This window comes from Colletotrichum aenigma (genome assembly GCF_013390185.1).
Source record: "Colletotrichum aenigma strain Cg56 chromosome Unknown KSG_Cg56_contig02, whole genome shotgun sequence".
NCBI classification, from domain to species: domain Eukaryota; kingdom Fungi; phylum Ascomycota; class Sordariomycetes; order Glomerellales; family Glomerellaceae; genus Colletotrichum; species Colletotrichum aenigma.
Window position 1 is genome coordinate 444,436 of NW_023500908.1, and position 22,248 is coordinate 466,683.

The window sequence follows — 22,248 nt, forward strand, 5'->3', positions numbered from 1 at the left end:
GCCACCTACCTACTGACTTTCAAAGACAAACCCCGCCTTTATCGTTGCTTCTTCCAACTTCTAGCCACCTCACCTCCCTCGCACCGCATCTCGCAGCTCATCGTATTCAAGGCTGCAGCTCTGCCGTCCGTTCCTTCCTTCATCCGATGTCTTGACAGCGTCTTAATCAAAAGTTGCCCGACCGGGCGATCCAGGCCGGCGCAGCCGTCGCAGACTTCAAACACGGTAGCTCCCTGGCACCGTCTCCTCCTTCGAGGCTTGGATTGCTTACCTAGTAGAGAAGGGGGGGTTGGTTTGGCCTTCTCCTGTCTGGCCCCCTCTCTCACCTCAGTCACCCCTTCTCCGTGTTGTTTGTTCAACACACAATCGGGTCGCTCACCCGAACCCTGTCGGCCAAGTTCATGCGGAAGCTCCGTTGCCCCATAAAACACCCGGCAACGACATCCCAAGCTCGCCGCACCGCACCTCCAACTCGAACAATTCAGGAGCTCGGGTTTCTCAAAAAGGCTGAAGGAGGAAGGAGAGTCCAGACTGCGACACTCAACCTGCAACATGAGGCTTGGAATTTTTTTTTTTTTTGCCCACATCTTCTGACATCGCTTCCGCATTGCCGTCCGCATGCGAGGAAGCCGCCCCGTGTGCCAAGTGGCATGCGCCACAGGGTTCGCACCGCATCGTCCTCGTAGGGCGGACGGGTGGCCGCGTCTTGGCTGGGCCAAAGACTGGACCTGGTGGAATTGGCCCACCGACTAGAGGCTCTGTTGCTGACTTCATCTGTCGACGACGCTGGTAGAGATGACTGCAGGTCTGGCGAGTTGCTTCCGAACCGAGTGGTTGGGATGATGTACGGTATTCCAGGGCGTCTCTCCTTGGTGAGCAAAGGTCGCTTAGTGGAGGACTTTGTCTCGACCCCGTTGAGACTTGCTATATCTAGCGACGGTACGGACTACATTTTCCTGTCATCATACATTGAAGAAGCTTGTATGTGTCCATCTCGAGACTACTATATGGATAGCTTGAGAGCCTCAAAATGGACGGCATCACTCGAAATTTATCCTCAGAAGTCTAGGATGATTTACGTCGCCCAAGACGCAAGCTTTGCAACGACGCTCAAGGCGCAAGAGTTGCAACTTATGTTCTTTTAACTCGAACCCCTTCTATGACGATTTGGCTCGTATACTGGATGTCGGATCACGAGGAGACTTCCAACATGGTCAATTGACCGGGACCACTCAAAAGTCCGAGTCTATCATGTTTCGACTGTGCTACTACACACGTCAAATTTGACGGCGCGGTTACAATAACACTACCATGGACGCAGCTCGTTGTCAGAGGCTTTTATCGTCACCGGCTCAACTACCGGCCTCAGTCACTTCACGACACGACATGTGATGACTCTGATAGCTTGATCTCGGCACGTCGAACTTCAACAAGCGCAGATTTCTATCGTTCAAATAACGCTCGAGTTCGTCTCGATCATCAGTGCAGCTCCAATTTGCGAAATGTTTCAAACAATGTTTGCAACCTGCACTCCCGCTATGTTTCAGATCCGAAGACGTGCGTTTGAATGGGAAAGGCATTGAGAACGTGCAGGCTCAGAACAGACTGGACTGGGTCACAAGAGTCTATGGCCGCGCCAGAGCAAATGCTCAGCTGCAACACCACGAAGGAGGACTGCTCACTGGATATCACAATGTCTTTGATACCCGCTTTCACCAACTGCAAAGCATCGAGGGGGGAGGAAGGTGCTTGCCTTTGAGGGATGTCCAGCCTCCTTAGTGCCCGCCTTTTGGGATGCTGTCGCCCCTGGTGACTGCCACAAATGCAAAAAGTGAAGCCATCGAGAAGGACCTCCCACTGGCTCTCGCCCTTTTCCCTCCCATGAAACCAAGGCATGACATCGTCGAGCCACCTCAACCCCTCGCCTTCTGGCTTCAGAGTTTTCCCTCTGCCCTACCTCTGCCTTTCCCTCTTCCCTCCTGCTGCCTCAATCTCCCCCAGCAGACCTCGCCAAGATTTTGACAGCTCTCACTTTTGGCTTTTTGGCCTCCCAAGACACTCTTTTTTTCGTTCGCTCGATACCTTCATTGCATTATCTCATCTCCTTGGGCCGTTGAGCAATTATCTTTGGATTGGTTTTCGGTATTTTGCTACCCATCCGATTATCACCACCTCACGTTCGCTTGGAGATCAACGCAAGTAAGGCAAACAGACCACAAAGACAGCTTCGAGCCGCGATGAAGAAGCTCGCCTGTTGCGGCTTCGTGCCGTATCGATGGAACGCAAAGAAGGCCGAGTCGGACACTCCCAAGACCGACACTGTGCCGAGCTCGCGTCCTGTTTCTGCGTCTAATGTGTCGCTCCCGGTGCCCCCCGGTCCCCATCACTACCCCCCGGCCGCCCCGATGAACAGAGCTAACACGGGTTCATTTTCATCGCGCGGCAATGCCCGAACTCCCGACTCTTTTTTCGATGGGGATATCAACCTTGCGGAATACGCTGACGATGCGGAGGATGACGACAATGGACCCAACCTGCGCGATGGCCCTATCGTCAGATTGGTTCGACGTTTGTCCACAGACAACAAGAACGTCACTGGCTCGAACCCCCCGGCCAACCAAAACCCTGAGGCTCTTAAGGAACTTAAGAGAAGGAAGGCGGCGGAGGATTATCGGGCATCAGTGAGGCTCCAAAACCATGCGCGGATTCAGGCCGAAATTAGGAGCGAGAACAGCGGTTCTCGGTCTGTGTCTACGCGTGGAAGTAAGAGAGTCCGCGAGTTGGCAACAGTTATGGAAGATGCCAACGACCAAGGCGCCAACGATCGGACAAGCAGCATTACCAGTCACCACAGCCAGCAATGGCGAAAGGGACTCGAGTTCTATGTTGCTACTAGCGAAGGAGTTAGAGGCGTCGGATATCAGCCACCTAGAACTCCCCACCACCCGATCACGAGGCCCCCTGCTGCGAGACTTAGGAACGACCACACCGGCAACATCAGAGGTGACCGCCGTCGAGGCAGCTTCCCGAGACCCGACCTCGGTAGGGCCTCCGCGTCTCAGATCGTGCTGCGCGAGCGCGGTTCACTGCCTGCCATGCCCCCTCCTCCAGTCTTGACTGCCAGACAGACCCCCGATGGCCAGGATGACGCTTCTTTCAGAAGCTGGAACCTTTCCCAGAACACCGTTCAGGGTGACAGTCAGGCCACAATTTCCAACCGCACTGGAGATGTCTCTACTGGAACCACACAGAACACCTCCATTTCCGACATCCAAGGCACTTCGCAGTCGAAGACTCGTCGCGGTGAGCCCAGCCAAGGAAACAAGCAGGCGGCATGCACCCCTGATAGCGTCACCGCTTCCAACTACTCTCGCGCTTCAGAGTCTTCGCAATCCCAAGAAGGCGAGGCTTTGAATATCTGGCTTCTTACTCAGGACTCCCAAGAGACCTTAGCTCCCGCTAATGAACAGCCTGCGAAGGGCGAGCCCGTGTCTCGCGAGACTGTCTGCAATGGAAATTTGCCCAACACTGACAAGGAGAACACCCACTCCCCGATTTCCGCTGGCCTCCCTGCCTCTGGAACTTCTGGCGAACTCACAATCAAGGCTTTCCCAAGAGATGAAAGCTCCTCTACCGATCTCGAGAGTGCCTTGGCCATGAACTTGGACATGGAAGACGAGATGGATCGGAACACTCGCACGTCAGAGGAAATGAGTGTTCGCGTTCAAGAGCCCGACCAGGAGCAAGTCTACAAGCAGACTTCTGAGAACGCAGAACATGAGCCCAAGGATAAGGCGCTTCCCGCACAGGAGGATCCGATCCACCACGACAACAACGAGGAGAAGGGCAAGATCATCGTCGCTACCAACTTGGCTTCCATTCCTCAGTATCAGTCTTCTTCTGTTTACTCTTCGACGCAGAACACTCGTCAGACTTCCCCCGACGGCTCCAAAGAGCCCAGCAGCGAGGAAGGTGCGAGATACAGCCTGGAAAGTTTCAAGGGGCTTGAGTTGTCCCCATTCAGCGGTAGGAACTTTGCATGATGACCCATAAAACACAATCAGCTAACAGACACAGTCCCTAAAGACGTCCGCCAGGAGGGCTCCGACGATACCTACCGGACGGCCGCAAGCAAGCGTTCTGGATCAGACCCAGTAATCCCCCCCATTGCAGTCAACCAAATTGTTTCGGACAGCGTTGAGAAGTCCCAGAACAAGCTTGCTCCCACAACCCCTACGCCTACTGCCTCCCACACTCACAGTCGGAAGTCGTCATTCCTCAACCTCTTGCTTCATCGCGCTGAGTCAAGCTCTATTGGCCATAGAAAGTCGAAGAGCCAGCCGTCCGCGAAGCTCACTCCCCTGAACAATTCGCCCGAGGCGCTGGATATTCCCAAGCGGCTCAGCCATGCCAAGAAGCTCTCCAACTTGAGCATCAGATCCCATATGCAACCGATCTCAGCCGCTGATGATTTCGCTGCACCCCCGCTGAGGGAGAGTGCTACTGTTGTCTGGAAACGTGCCTTCGAGCTTGAGCACAATCTGCGCGACAAATCTGTCGGACCGGCTCACTCAGAAACCACAGTTGTCAGTCCAGTCCCTGATGATGATGCGGATAAAGATATTGCAGTCAAGGACGACGGAGACATCAACGGAGGCAACGACGCGTTCACTGCAGGTACCCAGTAGAGCTCGGGCCCGGCAAAGCGCGCAACACCTCCTGCCTCGTGGGCTAGATTCGCATCTCACACTCGTGAGGAGCGCAACGCCGCTGCTGGCTCTACCGACCTTGTCAAGCAGAAAGACTTCGCTCTCGCCAGCACAACCTATCAGCAAAGCTGGATTACAGACATGAAGATGGGTGCCAATGGCTACAAGGACGAGGAAGCAGCTCACTCGCTCTCAAAGAAATTTGGCAAGGCGATGAAGACCGGTCTGACCAAGATGGTGCAGTCCAAGCCGAAGGGCAAGTCTGCTGAGCTGGAGTATCCCGAACTCGAGATTCTGCCGACTAAGGGTGGATACAAGGACGTCGAGGCCATCCAGCGAAGCGTCGCGACGCTGAGTCCCAGGCTACGGGCCAAGATGGCCACTCATCCAGCCCAAGCGCTCGCTGATATGGAGAACGAATCGAGACAATACGGAGGAGCCCACCACACTAGCGACGGCTCTGCTGACAACGCTGCTCTTAGAAACGACAAGAGCAAGGATGTTGGCACATCCGCCAAAGTTGCCTTGTCTATTCGCCCGGTCACGCCGGCCAGCCTGGCCATTGCCCCCAACGGTGATTTGACGACCCCGACCACAACGGAGCACTGGGCTACTCCAGCTAGCCGGTTGTCTTTTAGCTCTACCTCCCACACTGAGGAGGGATACATTTCGGCGGTGGACGACATCGAGTCCATTGGCAAATTGTAGTGAGACCTGAGGGCCACTCAAAATTGGTTGTCTTGTTTCTTGAGGGCGGGAAAGGAGATCGCAAGACGAGATTGAAATTCAGCTGCAAGATGAAAATGGGGCAAGTCTTGCTTTGCAATGCGGCAATTGGATGAACCTGCTGACATGACATATCAGGAACTTGAACAGCGAAGCTGAGGTTCAACACTTTGGTTTCTTCATGTTTGGCCAGACTGAGATTTGGCAAAAGAATTGGTACCAGTCGCTACCAAACGACAGTGTGTTTCTGGTCAGTCTTGTCAGCTCGAGGCTATTTGTATTATGCTAATTCATTCAGGTTGACGACAGTTTCAACCCTCGCACCAACGATAATGCCCGAGGGCTCTTAATGTCATGAGTAAAAGGAGTGATTTTGTGGCTTGGAGGTCTCGTACGCGAGCATTCAACAGGGCATGAGTCACGGTTTTTGTACGGTATAGATTGGGGTCGAAGTATGGAATTTGGAATTTCCCCACGTGTATAGTTTCATAGACAACGAATTCTGGTGGTAGCTCAAACTGGGCATGGCAAGGCTCTCGCCTTTCTGCCGTTCTCTTTCCAGTGACGTGCTGAGGTTCCACGAGACGTCCTCAAGATGGCCGATAAAGCAGGTGAAGCAAGAGTAAGCTAGCTGACACGTAGTGCGGATAGAAATACCAAAGCGGTATTGGGCGGGCTCACGATGACGCCAAATCTGCCGGATCAGACGATGCGGCCCCCATTGCCGAGTCTGTGTAGTCATGAATCATTAAATAAAAGTCTTGCCGAGCACAGCCAGAAGTGCCCAAGACCTGCCTAAGATGTCCGTCCATAATTTCCAATACACCAACACACCCATACTCCGCATACAGACACAACCGCCCAAAAGCCCACTCGAAATGAAATACAAGAGCCTCAATAAGGATTCCTGTACCTTAACCAAACAAGACGTTCTCGTAAGCCTGCTGATCGAGGTGCCTGAACAGCACATCCTGGAGCGCGGCCCTGCTCTTTCCGATCTGCGGGACAACGCCCTCGATCTGTTGGAGGTTGTTCCGCATGCTCTCCATGTGATTGCCAACCTGACTGGCCAGCGCTTGGAGCTCCTCATCCTCGAGATCCTGAAAAGGTTAGCATTTGTAGTTCTAGGAAAGAGGCATTCGCTGTACGGGGTGGAAGGCTGCTTGCTTACCTTGAAAAGACCGTCGCCCACGTTCTCGTCGGGGACGAACTTAAAGTCTTCATCCCCGACGGCCCAGTCTTTGGCGTCCTTGTTCTGCTCGGGAACGAGAACGTGCGTCTTGCGCAGGTTGTCCTTGAAGTTCCTCGCCTCGGACTTGGCATTGGCCTCCAGGGTGCTGAGAGTCCTGTAGTCCTCCTCGAGAGCGCGCTCCTCGCGCTCCTTCTCGGTCTCGAGCAGCCGCACGGCGTGCAGCAGCGGATCGAGCTGTCTCTCGAGCGACCGCACGCTGTCGACGACACGCTCAAAGTCGAGCTCCTCCGCGCGCCCGGCGTCGTCGTTCTGGTTCTTCCTGCCCGCGCGGGGCGGCGCCGAGGCCGGCGGGAAGGGGAGGCCGCGGGAGAGTTTCTTGTTGAGGCGGTTCGTGACGAGGCGTAGGGCGGAGGAGGCCTGGTCGCAGCGTTTCTCGTTGGAGGCGAGGCGCTGGAGGACGGGGCGTTCTGCGAGGCGGAGCATGCTGGAGATGAGGGATAGGGATGGGGGGAGGAGGGGGGACCATTTTTCCTCGATTGTCGAGCGGGGGATCTGGCGGACGCGTTCGGCGATGTGACGGTATTTCGCAGGTGGGCGGCGGGGTTTGGGGGTCGGGGCTACTTCTTTCTGTTTTTGTTGTTGCTGTTGCTGTTCTTGTTGCTCGTCGGATGTGCGGCGGCGACGTTTCTTTGGTTGCTCAGGGGCTTCTTCAGAGGGTTCTGCGGGGCGCTTCTTGGATTTGCGAGGTTTTGCAGGTTGATCTTCCTGGTCCACTGATGCGTCGGAGGTGCGCGGGCGACCTCTGCGACGGCGTGCTGTGTCTGGCGAGGGCTCCTCAGGTTCTTCCTCTTGGGAGGGCTTGTTACGCCGCTTCTTAGTCGGCTTCTCTGTGGGCTGCTCCTCAGCCTGAGTCGGTTGCTTGGGTTTGCGCCTGCGGCCTTCCTTTGGTTCGGGTAGTGAGGCTTCTTGAGAATCCTCCTGAGATTGAAGAGAGGGACGACCACGCTTCTTCTTCGCAGGTGCTTCCTTCTCGGGTGCTTCTCTTTCGGGCGAGGCTTGTTCCTTGTCACCCGCAGCTGGACGTCCGCGCCTCTTCTTCGGGACCGCTTCAGGTGATGCTTCCTCCTCAGGGGCATTCTCTTCAGCTTCAACTGCCCTTTCTTTGGGCTTTCTTCCACGCTTCTTAGGCGCTGCCTCCTCCTCTGCAGCATCCGGCTCTTCTGCAGCTTCAACGGCCTGCTTATTCAGTGACGGACGACCACGTTTCCGCTTGGTAGCTGGGTCCGGCGCCGGCTCTTGCTCTTGTTGCTCTTCGGCGACCTTGTTTGGCCGTCCGCGCCTCTTCTTTCCTGCATTTCCTGCGTCCGCTTGTTCGACCTCGACTTCCACTTGAGACTCCTTTGCAGCTCGTCGGCCGGCCTTACCTTTGCCTGTCTTCTCTGCAGGAGCTGGCTCTTGGTCTTCAGGCTCGTTATCTTCTTCCCTAACAGCGTTTCTCTTCTTTCTCTTCGCTTGAGATGGCTCTGAAGGCTCGAAACTCTCGGCCGTAGCTTCGTTGACCTCTTCGCGCCGAGGCCTGCCCCGCTTCTTGGGCTTGGAGGCGTCTGTAGGTGATTGCTCTGGCTCTGGTTCAGGTTCGAGCTCTGGCTCTGCTTCCTTTCTTTTGCTTGGTCTCCCTCGTCGTGCTGGTTTTGGGGTCTCGTCGGCACCCTCGGCCTGGGTGGTGGGCTCAGCATCCGCAGCGCTTGGGGATGCTGCCGACGCGTCGTCGACCTTGGACGCGTTGGAAGGACGACCGCGTTTCTTCTTTGGCTCTGCAGGTTTTGGAGGCTGTGATGATGTTAGAAATATGTCAGAACATCATGCTCAGGGGCACATACCATTGTGATGGGATGCGCTCCTATCCGGGTTGCGCAATGGTGGTTGCTCTCAAAATCACCAAGTCGGTCCGGAGCTTCAGACGCGTTCCCCTCCACCTTAGATAATGGAACTGCGCCAGGTACGTATCTGATGCAGCTTTCAGCCACGACTTGATGGGCAGATGTGGCTGTGTGACACGGAATGTGGCTGCTTCCCCGGACCGTTGTCCCAGCTGGCCAAGGAGGCTACACCTCTTTGGGTTAGGGGCTACGAAGGCAGCAAACGGGCAGGGTTCCATTTTCCATTGGCGTTCCAGCGACTGGCCCAGTGGTTCTGCAGCTGCTGGTCTCCCGGCCAGTGGGTTTCACAGTGTTCTGGTCCCCCCAGGCGCCCCAAGCTCCTTGCACCGTGATTTCGTCAGGTAGCCGGATCACCAAAGGCAAGCACACCACAGCGGAAGTGGGCAAGGTTCAGGAGGTGCCAAAGGGTCATTTCAGCATTTGCACCTCTGCGCCCCTTCCACTTTTTTTTTCGTCCCGACTCTGTGTCCTCTTTGTCTCCAACCGGATCCCATTACAGATAATACTTCTCCTCTCCTTCCCTCAAACCCCCATCCCGTTCATCGTCCCTCCCTTGGCCTTCGGCAGCGTGTGTAATCGGCGTCATCTCCGTTTGCCCTGTTTCTTGCACACCCGCTAGTTCGCGTCGTTTCCCCTCACGCCAACTTCCGCATACCCAGCATCCCGTCGCTTGGACGCTCAACCGCGACATCTGTCTCAAACAGCTCACAACTCCTTTCAACCACACCACAACCGACAACATGCGCGTGTCTGCCACCACAATCCTCGCCCTGCCGCTCCTCGCGGCCGCGGCTGAGTCGCCATTTGAGCAGTACAAGGCCCAGTTCCAGAACTTCCTCAGCTCCTTCGGTGCCTCTGCGCCCAGCGCGACCAAGCAGGACACACCCGAGGCTGCGGCTCCCGACGCCGTAGCAAAGTCCGTCTCAGTTCTGACTGTTGATAACTGGAAGGATGTCCTCTACGCGCCCGTCAAGGCCGAGGCCACAACACCTGAGGAGTGGTGGGTTCTGATCACTGGTCGCAACAAGACCTGCTTCGGTACGTCGCTTTCGCATCTTGCCTGCAGGCTACATTGGGTGCTAACTTTATTCTAGGTCACTGCGATAAGATCGAGACTGCCTTCAACGAGTCCGCGTCCAAGTTCGCCAAGCTGCCCGAGTCACCCCACCTGGGTCTCCTGAACTGCGACGACGAGCCCGTTCTCTGCAACGCCTTCTCCGCCAGCTCTGCCTCCATCTGGTCTATCGGCATGCTGCCCCCCGGAGCGCAGGTCGATATCTGGAGGAAGCGTCTCAACGTTACGACCACCACGTCCGACGACATCATTGACTTGTGGAAGAAGGGCAACAAGGAGGACTGGATTCTGACCGAGAATATCTTCCACCCCTTCAACAGCTGGGTCGCTCAGAACAACCTGTCTATCCCCGTCGGCTACTTCTTCTGGGCCTTCAACCTGATCCCCAACTGGCTCTTCATGCTCCTCGTCTCCTTCGGTAGCCGCACCCTTATGAACCGCCGCATGAACAACACCCTCGACGGCCGCCAGGCTGCCGCCGGTGGCGCCGCCCCTGCTGCCGGTGCTGCACGATAAATGATGCCACTTGGGGCTGGGGAGCGAGTGAGAGGATGGGTCTGGTAGGCATGACAGGCGATATAGACACCTTGGTGGCCAGGAAAGGGTTACGTCCCTTTGGACCAGGTAGTGCCAAATAGTAATTATAGTTGGATCAGCTTTTCCCTTCACATGCATCTTGCACGCTTTTGAGACCTTCGATGACGTCCTCCTTTAGCCGGGGATTGGAGAGTTTGCCGTAGCGGAGGTCGCTCATGGTGCCGACCGTTTGCTTGACGGATTCGAGCAGCGCGGCCTCTTGCGCCTCGAGCTGCTGGATCTCCGCCTGCAAATCTGCAATGGCGGTATCCATCTCCGGGATTATGGAATTGAGCGTGTGCTTGGGGTCCGCGCCCACCGAACCAAAAAGCTGCCTTTCGTGTCAGTAGACCGCCCACCTCTTGCCACCGTAACGCATGCGACGTACCGCTCTTTCAATCTCAAGTTCTTGGTCCGCATCCTCATTCTTTTCCTTGCGTCGGGCAATCGCGATGTCCCGTCTGATGTACTTTCCTCGCTTCTCCTCAACGGCGATGTTCTCCGTGACTGTGTCGACGAGCGCCCTCCTCTGGTGTTGAAGGTCGCGATACAGCAGGCGAATCTGCGGATTTGTCCGCTGCGCCTTTGGGAAAAGCTCTGTGAACTCCTCAAGGCTGATGACGGACGGGAGCTGGGCCGGTACCGTGAGGTAGTTGTGCAGGATGGCAGACTCGGTGGGCGCCATGGTGGAATGCAGGACGTTGGCTTGGTGAGGGATGTGATGTAGTGAGTACAAGTTGGATGACCACAGAAGGACTCGATGATCGCCGGCGCGTATCGGGGTTCAACATGCTTGTACGCGACAGAAGGAAAGTGCTGAAGGCACCCCGCGTTAAGGGCACTTTAGGCTGCCCCACCTTGCTTGCTTGCCTGGTTTAGGCCACGGGCAGCAATACGAACGGGTCACTCGTGCTGCGTGGAGCTCCGGCGTCATCGCAGCCATGGAATGTCACTCTTGCATTTACAACAACTAGGACTGCCTTGCCTGCTACCACTAGGCTACTTTGCATGGAAGCCACCTGACTTTCACAACTAAGGTTACAACTCGTCTTTTGGCTGCTCCGTTCCAAGACAAGGAAACACCAAAGGCCACTCATCGATAGTATCCTGTTTCGGTCGTCCAATGTTCTCGCCCAAAGCATCAATGAGCGTACCATCGTCCAGATCGATCGCCCATACCATCGTCCTGCAGCCAGTTAGCTCGAACCCAGTCATCGTGTTCCCACCTCAGTGCAAGACTCACCCTCCCAAGCAACGCCGATTCGCAAAATCAACCTTCATCCCCAGAGTCTTGGCATCGTCCCAGCTGACCCATTGATCCGTGTCCCAAGTCACAATCATGACGGCCGCTTTCTCATCAAACGTGAGCGTCGCGCCGTTGTCGATGATTTTCACAATCTCGGCAGCGGAAAGGACACCAGGGGTTCCGGTGCATTCGCCTCCCTTGGCACCTTCTGTGAACTCACAGCCTGCCGACATGCAGTTGGGATCCTTCATTGTGAAACCTGACGGGCTCGTGTTAGCTACCTAGGACACCACGTCTTGAAATTTGAGAGGGCCGCTTACTTCTCCCGTAGAAACCCAAGCCAAGGTTGATGCGCTCCGGGTTGATGTTGTTTCTCCAGAACAGCTCAAGACCCAATTCGATCTCAGTCAAGTTGGTGTGGGCCAATGCATAAGGACCCAGAGCCTACATGAACAGTTAGTTGCGGATCCGACTTGAGTCGATTGATAAACTCACGTCAATAGTCTTGTCCCATACGCCGTCTGATAAAAGATGGAAACATCAGCAAACGTCATGAGCTTGGAAGATCAACTTACGGATGTCATATGTCATGATGTTGAACCAGCTCACATACTGCTCCATCTCTTGCAGATTGAAGCCTCTGAGATACCAGTAAGAGGCGGGCTGCACACAAGGTTAGAGCTTTATTCTTGTTGGCCAGTTACTCCGTGAACTTACCACAGCCAGACTGATGCCGTACTTGCGCCCAGAGGCGTTGAGGCGTTGTCTCAACCTTCGAAGCAGGTTCACATAGTTGTCAAAGTCTTCCGGAATGCCTCCGCGGTCGTCTGCCACGGGATACTCCCAGTCAAGGTCAACGCCATCAAGGTCGTACTTCTTCATGAAGGTGAGGAGGGAATCAAAGAAGGCGTCTTGGTTGGCCTCTGAGCCGGCCATGTCTGAGAATGCAGTTTGGTACGGGCCTGGGTCGTTCATGGCCCAGCCTCCAATCGCTAAGAGCATGCATGTTAGAATTTACTTGCTCGGTCATCTGCAGAGATATTTGATTCTCACCGATCCAAACCTCTAGATCAGGTTGTTTGAGCTTCAGTGCCGCAACGTCTCCATACAGCGATGCAGTCCCGGCGTCCATGTCATCCAGCCGGAAGGTTTTCGGGTTGAGGAGAGCAAAAGCGAAGTTGATGTGCGTGTAAATACCTGTCTACGCATGAGCAAAGGAGATCCCCATGCAATGAAAAAAAAATGGGACTTACCCAACGGAATGTCTTTTGGTGCCATTCCTATTCATTGTCAGTCTCGACCAACTCCCAAGATACCAGGAAGCACGAAAGCACTTACTGCCACAAGGTCTTGCCAAGTTCCATCCTTCATAGTACCCGATCGTCCTGCCATCGGAAGACCTCGCACCAGCATCGCACTGAGGCTGAGGCGGGATGTTGCTACCGCAGAAGAGGGCCGTCGTGCCGCAGAATCCATATTTGCTGCAGCAGACATTCAACGGGCATTCTGCAAGTTTCGACCACTCCATTCCCCAGCCAGGATCGCACTCGCTCTTCTGATCGCATTGCGACGTACAGCCCTCCCCACAGTATTCAGGGCCGAGACCGCAGACTCCTTTGCCAGTCTCCGCGTTGCTTTTATCAATGCCCAGGTCAGCGTCTTGCCGTCAATGTAGGTGATGAAGGGCCGCAATTTGTAGGTTTACTCACAGTGGGCCGCAGCATCCAACATCACAACCCTCGCTTGCTGAGCATTGGTACTTCTCATCGTCCTGGCTTTGAACAACGCTCGTTGACGAGAGGAGGAAGAGCCACAAACAGCTCCATGATCTTGCGAACATGATGAAGGATCAATGTGTTTTTTCCAGCGACCAGGCCTGAAGGTTGGTTGCGATGAACCAGAAGCAGTTGTAAAATGTAATCCACGAGTTGAAGGACGATTCTCAGCGCAAAAGATTCAGAACCCAAGAGGCAAACTCGTCAACGTAACTTTTCATGGCCAGATCCCCCTAGGGAGCTTGGAAAGAAGCCTCGGGCGTCATATTGACTCGAGTTGACGATATCCTCGATAAGTTGCATAAGAATACTATTACCAAAGGTCCTTTCGCTGCGATGCCCAGAAATAGGAAGGATTCCGCCGTAACCTTGCGAGAATTGTCATCTGATGAAGTTGGTCCGGTTGACAGGGCTGATGAAGGCCAAGATTCAGCGTCACATCGTCTACCAACGAGATGAATAGGTACTGGTACAGAGAGGAATACAGGTACACTAATGCTGAACCCCTTACAGTAGCATCGGTAGGCTTACATATCTTTCTTGGCTGCATTGATAAACAAGACCTCATGATTAACTTTGATCCTCCCGATGCACGAAAACAATAGTCTCACCGGCGGTTACTCAAGGATTCAGAGCAACGCTTCGGAGATTCTTCAACGCTGCCAACGATGTGATCAATCTTCCAGAGGAACGGGAGCGTTGTTACGATGGCCTCTTTTCGGAATTGCCTCCGTCTCGGCGTCAGCATTGCGCCGGCCCCTTTGTAAATGATATCAACCTGTGATCAACATGGGGCCGGCCTGAGAGACATTGAGGTCACATCGACGAACGGGACTTCTGTGAAGGGCTGCCTGGTGGTTATTACCTAGGTATTCGCGAGAGGCAAATTGACTTGTAATGCTTGAGACTGGGAGACTGGGTATTCTGCAGCGTCCCGTCCAAGATCTACTCGTTTCTGTCCCGTCTTCACGTCTTCAATTTCTTCGAAAGAAGCCAGAGCAGGTTGAACAAGTTGCTCAGTCGTCATGTATAGCCTACGCTCTTTGATCTTCGCCGCAGTGTTGGCCCACGGGGTCATCGCGGGCTCTCGTATGTGGGAGGCGCCTCTTCACTACCCCTCTGTGGACGCTCCTGTCGAAATCACCCTGAACCTCGAAGGCGTCAACGTCACTCAAGTCGGCACCCAATCGTTCAACAGCACAGAGAAGCGATGGGTCACCATTAAAGACGGCGGCGCACAAGGAGAAAGTCGCTTGCTGAGCCATTTCAAATGGCCAGACAAGAAGATTCGCTTCCACTTCGAGACGGAAGAGGCCAAGCAGAAACTGGAAGTCTATCTTGATGCCGCCAAAGCCCTTTGGTCAGCGGCCGGTCTCCCTGATGAGTTCACCTACGAAGAAGTAACCAGCAAAGCGGACTATGAGGCGAAAAAGGGAAAGATTCTGCTGGTCAAGTACAATGACCGCAATTATCTCGGCACCTCCCTTGGCCTTCCAACCCAAGACGACAATGGCCCGAGTCCAGAGATGGATCTCTGTGATTCAGAAAAGATCGGCACTCTCAATATTGTGGCCAATTTTGCTCACGAGTTGGGTGTAAGTTCAAATGCCTCATGCTCGCGCCTGCGGCATCTCAAAACACCCATGAAGCTAATCGTATATCACAGCACGCTTGGGGATTGCACCATGAACACCAGAACCCTCAGTTCTGGACCAGTCCCTACACGGCGACTAAAGGTGATCGGGTTCAATTCGGCTCAGGGTACGGCGAGTTTCACTGTGAGAGCTTGTCCGACTACGAGGCGACCAAGACCAGACTTATCGCACAATATGGAGATGGCGAAGGCAACGCGAGATTGAGGCAGTCCTGCGAGAAACGTATACACGCTATCCAGAACGACTTCAGAGGCGCGATGGAGTGGCTGCCTCTCCACTCGTCGGAAGATTTCGTCGGTAGCGTTAAGGAATTTGACGAACGCTCCATCATGCTCTACCCATCTCGAGCAGGCGGCTCGGGGACGGCCACCGGGCAGGGCGCTGATGACGGACGCGCCGTGATCCTCACGCGCGCCGGCGGTAAGGAATTGGAATATAATACGGCGCCTTCTGAGCAAGATGTTCAGGGCATTAGGAAGCTTTATGGGGTGCCGAGGAAGACCTACAAGTCTCTCTTCAGTGAGTTGAAGGATCCCAACAACAGTAGATTCACGGAAGAACGCCGGAAGGATGAAGGTACCGGCTGTAACACTTAAAGGAGATGTAGGATGGAATCGGGCACTCAGCTGTTTTTCATTTCGACGAGATTAACGACAATATGTCCATTTCTAGTCTTTCAGAGTCTTAAAAAATTCAATACAATTCTCATACCGCGGTTTTGTTTTTCTTTCGTTCGTCTGCCTCTTTAAGGTCACTTTGAAACAGCATTCGAATTTTGACTGTTATTCATACATGATTTCATGCATTTATGGAAACAACGCAAAGCCACCATAAATGTACGAAAGAGATGATATGATGATTGATAACTCACCGAAGCAGGGGAGCTAAAAGAATCGACTGCTTCAACATCCATCATTCAATTAAAATACATCTGTCCCGCTGCAACCGTTGGTCAATCCGCCGGCTGCCTTCTGAACTCCTTCATTCTTGAAGCAACGTCCAACCCAGACTACAGTCCGGAAGGACGACTCCCATTCCATGCCATCCTCATCTGGCTCGTCATAATAATCGAATTTCCATTGGGTCAGGCCGCCACCAACGCAACTTCTTGCGTTGCTAAGGAGAGTCTTTTGCCCCCAGTCCCAAGTGCTCCATCCAGCACCTGCGATTCCAATGTCAGCCACGATTTTCATCTTCATTTCATCACACTTGGAGAGTATTTAACTTGCCTTTGAGCTTGTACACGCTGCTGGCCTCGAAAGGATACCAGGTCCCAAAGCAGGAGCCATAGGGCTCCTTGATCAGCGGTGGGCGATTGTCGCGCTTGATGTTGATTTGGTACGTGAACAGCCCTTGCTGGTATTCGCCGCCATACTTCCAATTCAATGGGTTGCTATCAAAGTCAGCTCTTTATCTGTAGGGAAGAAAAAGACAGATTACTCACTGGTCTCCGCCATCACAACCATGTATGATCCGAGCGAACGCTTCTTTGCAAAGAGCCTTGTCAAAGTTACCCGCACCTTCGGCGAGCTTGACAACGAATTCGTGTTCGTCAGGCGTCCCTTTGTCATAAGACTCCTTACCAGTCCACTCCCCAGACCCAGTCGAAGGACTGACTCCGTCGCAGAACTTGCCGTAGTGTTCGTCGAGACGTTTCACCGAAGCATACCCCTTGCTACCTGTGCCAGACCAACAAGTGAACTTCTCCGAGGGCGTGCAGGTATCGCTCTTAACCCCAAGAATCTCAGCACGCAGATCAATAATCTTCGCCATGGCAAAGGACGCGATGGTCCGGTGGCCTTCTTCGTTGGGGTGGAACAGCTTGCCCATGGAGTCAGGAGCACCGAGACCAAAGTAGTCCCAAAGCTTGTTGTAAGGGAAGGGGAGTGTGTCGGGGTTATCGTCACCAGGACAACCAGGAGGCTCAGGAGCACGAGCATCAAGTTTGGAGCGCGCGATTGCTCGAGGATCAGGCGACTTGTACAGGACGCTCTCGTAGATGCTTCGTGTTTTCAAGGCCTCTACCTTGCGTCTGACTTCTTCTGACTGGAGGACCTCTGCAGCTTCTGCCTCTCTGCGACGGAGCTCATCATGAAGATAAGGTTCGACGTGAGTATCAAGCTTGAAGAACTGCAGGTCCGGTTGTTTCTTGTCGGGATACTCTCCAGTGGAGCTGGGACTACAGTATTGCCCGTCAACGCCATCTATGGCTGTCAGCCAAAAACTTTATGCCGTATGGAAACTTGTCATCTTACTCCGTGGCCAACGATCCCAGTTTGAGAACCCGATCTTGTAGCTGACGCTGTCTTTCACCTCTTCGATCGCTGTCTTGATCTTATCGTTTATGCCTCTGACCAGAGCGTTGAACTTCTTCCGGCGCTCTTTGGTGAGTTTAAGGCCGGTAAAGGGCCCCTTCTTGGGAATGTACCAAATCTCATCGTCCGTACACGCGTCCGTTTCTTCGTTGAAGTACTCGGCATAGCCATTATAGACTACAATTCCATCCTCAGCCATCTTGGCGTCAAGAGCCTCCAAGATCTGCTTGAGATTGTCTTTGAGAATGGTGTCAATGTTTTCCTGGGCCTTTGCAATGACCTGGTTGCACTGGTCTTCCGAGTAGAAAGGGATCATGATGCACATCTTGATCATTTGTGCCCAAATCCAACTTAGCACTCCTAAGCTTTCATGATCACGAAACAACTGACTCACAAGACAAAGATCGTTTCCTCCGGCAGTCATAATAACCAGGTCAATATCATTGTTGTGCAGGTTATTCGCCTGGTCGAAGATGTGCATGGACCGATCACCACTGCAGGCATGGTATTGAAACTTGTCGATGCTGCTCCCGATCTTGTCTAGCACCATCATAGGATATGTGCCGTCGTAGCGGGAGCAAACCCAGTCGTTGTGTCTGTGGATAAGGTCTCCAAGCTGCTCCCCTGACCCAATTCCAGCTGTGAAGCTGTCTCCAATCGCAGCCATGTGATTAACCCAATTGAAATCAGTTGGGTCGTCATCTCGTCGAACAAGCTCGACTGAAGATGGAGCGAAAGGCGACGTCCCATTTTGACGGCTGACTCTGCCGTGGCAGAGCCCAACGAATGTAAATAGTAACAATAACCCCTTCATTACAGAAGAGGCCATCTTTAACTCCCGGAAAAGATTATTGAAGTGGAGGACAAGACTGAAAACTAGAAGTTCGAGAACAACCGTGATTCAAAGAGAGAAAACCCAAACTTCTCAAGAATATTTCGATGCATACCGGGGCCTCCGAGTGCCACGATTTGCTCTTGGCCCTAACCTGTTCAACTTGGTCCCGTCGACATCGCCATGTCATCCAAATTAACGCCGGCCTTCTTTCCAGATGGCTCGTTCCGGCCCCCAAAGACTTCTTTCCTGCAGTGTTACACTATGTCATTCGGGAGCAACCGCCAAGGCGCGAAGGATGTTAAGGTGGCATGCATATCTGGTCCTGTGCATGGCATGAAGGAATACTTGAGAACCCTTACTAGTCAGGGGCTCATGTAAGGTTGCCTCTCTCCCGAGTAATTGCCACCGGATATATCGTATGTTTTGCTGTTGGCAATTGGAGGACTGTGCCAAAGTCCCTCCGAGACGATTCTTGGCCCGATATAATTCTTGGCGCGGCGTGGTAATGAGTTTCAATGCAACTTGATGCTGACAGTACCGGTACTTGAACCTCAAAATCCGTCCCCTCAAAACGAATCCTTGTTCATCGTTTCAATTTCTTAGTTGAAGAACCGACTATGAATATTGCAGCTTTACGAGTTTCCTGATCCAAGATTCGCCTTGGCAGCAAGGCAAGATGCTACCATGATCTTGAATTATTGTCCAACGGCATGTTGATAACCGGTTCAAATGTCTTGAGGTCTTTTTCTTACTGGCTCTTGTGACTGAAGGTCTAATTTCAAGTGGGCGCATGCTAATTAGGCTGCACACCACCAGGGGTGATGATGAGCGGCTGAAGTGACGAGTCTTACAGTTGTTCTCGTGAAAGTCTATGCATTTACCAGACGTAGGATTCTGTCCGGAGGTATCAATATCTAGTTCCCGGATATGTGAAAGCTCATCAAGGGTTCCTTACTTGGGCGTGATCACGGACAGATGACTCTCCAGCTTAGCCAACGACCGATACTTCCGAAGGTTCTAAGGTGTCTGTGGACTCATCGAAGATTGACTTGTAAGTTATTCTGTCCTCCCGAAGGGCGAGTGGGCTAAACGAGAATTTCAGAATATCTCAACTTCCCAACTTCAGAGACAACCCTGAGAACTTGTCCATGGGCGTTGCGATGATGCTATCTCGAAGCCTTGTCGCCGTCTATGTCGGAGTGCTGCTGGGAACAGTCGGTGCTCAAGACTCAACGCCGGGCGGCCCAACACATCCAAACATTGCGCCGAATTGCAACGCCTTTCACACCGTCGTAGACGGTGATGGCTGCTGGTCTATTCAGCAAAAGTACGGCATCAGCGCCGAGGACTTTCTAGCCTGGAACCCTGACGTCTCTGAGGACTGTCTGACGAACTTCTGGCTTGGGAATGCCTACTGTGTTGGCGTTGGCGCAGCGGTGACGACCTCATCGACAAGTTCGGTCATGAGCACCAGCAGCGGGCCGATAACCCAGACCACGGCTGTCACGACGCCAAATGCGACGTACTCAACTCGAGTGCCCGTTACCGAGTGGAATATCACCGGCACAACCATCGGCACAACGTTCCCGCCGCAGAAGACCCAGGCTGGGCAGCACGCTGACTGCATTGACTGGCACTACGTGGGCGATGCCCATACCTGTGCCTACATCGTTGAGTCGTACGGAGGACCGGAGCTCACGATGAGCAATTTGTATGTTACGCTCCCCATTCCTTGAACTGTTTGACTGCTCTAACACTCGATTCTGCAGTCTATCGTGGAACCCGGCAATCGGTTCTGATTGTGGTGGTTTGATCTGGGACACATGGGTCTGTGTCAGTATCAAACCACAGACATCCACCTTCTCATACAACTTTCCCACTGCAAACGGTTCGACAACGCCCATTCCGGAGCCAACTGAATACACTCCTACATCTCTCCCCCCTGTTGAGATACTTACGCCTTCGCCAACTCAGCCTGGTCTGTCACCAAGCTGTCGGGCATTCTACAAAGCGCAGGCGGTATGTGTTCCCTCGATCCATCTTTTCTAGTGTTGCTAACACGAAATCCGACAGGATGACAACTGTCAAGTGATCCTTGGCTTTGGTGTTTCAACTGAAGAACAATTCTTCGAATGGAACCCGGCCCTCGATGGCAACTGCAACGGTCTCTGGCTCGACTACTTTTACTGCATAGCAGCATACGATCCATTGGACACCGACAACCTGCCGCCTCTGGCCACCGTTACCTCGCGGCCTTCCAATGTTGCCGGCGGCACCACAGGCCTGTGTACCATCTGGTATCAGGCATCCAAAGTCGATACCTGTGACAGTATTGTTGGACGATTTGGGCGCTTCTCGCTCGCCGAGTTTCTAGAGTGGAATCTCGGCGTGGGAAGTGACTGTTCTGGCATCCAGGCTGGGTGGTCGTACTGTGTTGCCATTCCTGGCACGCCGACGGACCCCACGAGCGACCCTGATCAGCCGTCCATTCCGACGGGGACGCCTACTCAGACAGGCATCGCCACGGATTGCAGTAGCTTCTGGCTGGTCTCCAGGTGAGCTCGTAACCCGCAATGCTAGCTGGACTCGATGCGCTAACGTCTTTGTAGTGACGATACTTGTGCCAGCATTGCCGACCACAACGGCATCACTGTCGAGCAGCTCTTGACTTGGAACCCTGCCCTCGGTACAACGTCATGCAGTGGCCTCAAGGCAGACGTCTATGTTTGTGTTGCCACTGGAGGATCTAGCGGAAGTGCCACTTTGACTGCACCGCCCATCACTGCTACGACATCTTCGGCGCCTCCAACAACCACGACGGAGGCTACGATTCAGACGCCGTCTCCAGTTCAGGTACGAGTGGCCCTCCTTGCTTTTTTTAAAACTCCGTATATGTTAGAATCGGCTGACTCTGTGTAATAGGAGGGCATGGTGTCTGGTTGCCGCAGGTTTTACTTCACTCTAGACGGCGACGGCTGCTGGGCTATTGCCAACGCCGCTGGCATAGACCTCAAGTAAGCAACTGAATCCCTCCTACCCTCCAGTGTGCTGCTGACCTTGAACTTCCCTCAGTGACTTCTATGCTTGGAATCCGGCAGTTGGTACAGATTGCTTGAACCTCTGGAGAGACACTTGGTACTGCATTGGCATTAGCGGTCCAGCGACGACAATCTCTGGCGGACCACCCGTGCCAACTTGAGATGATAATGGTGTGCTCAAAGGAGTTCCTATTCATATGATTATAGCCAGTGTAGCCCGTAGATAATGAGATCTTCGTCCTTAACGTTCATGTCGTCTCTCCAATTTCGACCTGCGCCACTTCCAAAGCAGTAATTAGGTAGGATGGTTTCGGCCGACAAGTCCGTCTTTCCAAGCTGGAGCCAGTATCCGTTTATCCCTTTGTTTGGGCCGGATAACTCACACCAATGCCGCTCTTTTTGCTTCTTGTAGAAGTGCTCGACCGTACGGCCATCCTCTTTCGCCTTGTCGCGGCTCTGCCAAAAAAGGGAGCTAGGGACGGCGACGGTGCACTCACGAATTGTCGGAGGCAGTTGCCGCAGCATGTTTTCGACAGGCTTCATGAGCTCTTGCAAATGAGTATAGGCAATTTTCCAAGGAGAGAACGCCCTCGCCGTCGTGCTTCTCAAGGAAATGTGGAGGGTCTGCAAGTTACGGAAAGCGTCTGGCAGGTGGCCCATCAGGTCGTAGAAGGGCTCCTTCTGGCAGTACAGAGGTAATGGATTAACAGAGGGCGTGTTTTCGGCAGGCAACATCCAGCCGTATGGAGAGAAGAAACACTGTATCTCCAGCCGAGGAATAGCGGCCCAACGATGCGGTAGGAAGAGCTGCTGTGCATGGCGGAGGATCACCATGTCTTGGATGCGGAACGTGTTGGTTCCAAACAGCACATCCAGGCCCTCGGCGTAGCTGCAACACATGTTAAGGGAAGGCCTCCAGATGGGGACGGATCCACGGCTTACGCTTGACGACAACTGAGCAGCCAGCCCATGATGCCCAAAGAACATTTCGAGGGAGCTTCACCGGGCCAATGTTCACAGACATGGTCGTTGCTCGCGCAAGAATCATCACAAGGCTCACTAAAACGTGACCAGCTAGATGTACCCGAGGGAATTTTAGCATGGCAGACGCAGCTGTACCACTGCCATTGCTTCGTTTTGAGCTTGTACAAGGCAGGCGCGTCTGC

At 53.6% G+C, this 22,248-nt stretch overlaps 9 protein-coding genes across 9 annotated transcripts; 4 read left to right on the forward strand and 5 right to left on the reverse strand.

Annotated features, from left to right (window-relative positions):
- Positions 1-2,237: 2,237 nt before the first annotated feature.
- CGCA056_v002151 (uncharacterized protein) lies at positions 2,238-5,793 on the forward strand (the record flags this gene model as incomplete). The annotated part of the gene is made up of 5 exons (XM_037317410.1): positions 2,238-4,026; positions 4,078-4,684; positions 4,736-5,413; positions 5,574-5,685; positions 5,734-5,793. The coding sequence occupies 5 exons, from the start codon at positions 2,238-2,240 to the stop codon at positions 5,791-5,793; spliced, it is 3,246 nt and encodes a 1,081-aa protein (XP_037184173.1).
- A 556-nt stretch (positions 5,794-6,349) lies between these two features.
- Positions 6,350-8,510, reverse strand: CGCA056_v002152 (uncharacterized protein; the record flags this gene model as incomplete). The annotated part of the gene is made up of 3 exons (XM_037317411.1): positions 6,350-6,535; positions 6,607-8,457; positions 8,508-8,510. The coding sequence occupies 3 exons, from the start codon at positions 8,508-8,510 to the stop codon at positions 6,350-6,352; spliced, it is 2,040 nt and encodes a 679-aa protein (XP_037184172.1).
- A 797-nt stretch (positions 8,511-9,307) lies between these two features.
- On the forward strand, positions 9,308-10,158 carry CGCA056_v002153 (uncharacterized protein; the record flags this gene model as incomplete). The annotated part of the gene is made up of 2 exons (XM_037317412.1): positions 9,308-9,605; positions 9,662-10,158. The coding sequence occupies 2 exons, from the start codon at positions 9,308-9,310 to the stop codon at positions 10,156-10,158; spliced, it is 795 nt and encodes a 264-aa protein (XP_037184171.1).
- Positions 10,159-10,294: 136 nt separating this feature from the next.
- Positions 10,295-10,903, reverse strand: CGCA056_v002154 (uncharacterized protein; the record flags this gene model as incomplete). Its single annotated transcript, XM_037317413.1, has 2 exons — positions 10,295-10,549; positions 10,607-10,903. 2 exons carry the CDS (start codon positions 10,901-10,903, stop codon positions 10,295-10,297), a joined length of 552 nt encoding a protein of 183 aa, XP_037184178.1.
- A 353-nt stretch (positions 10,904-11,256) lies between these two features.
- On the reverse strand, positions 11,257-13,304 carry KTXA-1 (Killer toxin subunits alpha/beta; the record flags this gene model as incomplete). Its single annotated transcript, XM_037317414.1, has 10 exons — positions 11,257-11,404; positions 11,462-11,723; positions 11,785-11,908; positions 11,960-11,985; positions 12,040-12,127; positions 12,182-12,456; positions 12,518-12,661; positions 12,718-12,744; positions 12,803-13,098; positions 13,174-13,304. The coding sequence occupies 10 exons, from the start codon at positions 13,302-13,304 to the stop codon at positions 11,257-11,259; spliced, it is 1,521 nt and encodes a 506-aa protein (XP_037184177.1).
- Positions 13,305-14,264: 960 nt separating this feature from the next.
- Positions 14,265-15,490, forward strand: CGCA056_v002156 (uncharacterized protein; the record flags this gene model as incomplete). The annotated part of the gene is made up of 2 exons (XM_037317415.1): positions 14,265-14,834; positions 14,906-15,490. 2 exons carry the CDS (start codon positions 14,265-14,267, stop codon positions 15,488-15,490), a joined length of 1,155 nt encoding a protein of 384 aa, XP_037184176.1.
- Positions 15,491-16,097: 607 nt separating this feature from the next.
- Positions 16,098-17,876, reverse strand: LIP-0 (Lipase; the record flags this gene model as incomplete). The annotated part of the gene is made up of 4 exons (XM_037317416.1): positions 16,098-16,287; positions 16,339-17,098; positions 17,150-17,534; positions 17,604-17,876. 4 exons carry the CDS (start codon positions 17,874-17,876, stop codon positions 16,098-16,100), a joined length of 1,608 nt encoding a protein of 535 aa, XP_037184175.1.
- Positions 17,877-19,192: 1,316 nt separating this feature from the next.
- CGCA056_v002158 (LysM domain-containing protein) lies at positions 19,193-21,243 on the forward strand (the record flags this gene model as incomplete). The annotated part of the gene is made up of 6 exons (XM_037317417.1): positions 19,193-19,755; positions 19,814-20,063; positions 20,118-20,599; positions 20,654-20,897; positions 20,967-21,058; positions 21,117-21,243. The coding sequence occupies 6 exons, from the start codon at positions 19,193-19,195 to the stop codon at positions 21,241-21,243; spliced, it is 1,758 nt and encodes a 585-aa protein (XP_037184170.1).
- Positions 21,244-21,283: 40 nt separating this feature from the next.
- CGCA056_v002159 (uncharacterized protein) lies at positions 21,284-22,053 on the reverse strand (the record flags this gene model as incomplete). The annotated part of the gene is made up of 2 exons (XM_037317418.1): positions 21,284-21,971; positions 22,025-22,053. 2 exons carry the CDS (start codon positions 22,051-22,053, stop codon positions 21,284-21,286), a joined length of 717 nt encoding a protein of 238 aa, XP_037184169.1.
- Between the last annotated feature and the right edge of the window lie 195 nt (positions 22,054-22,248).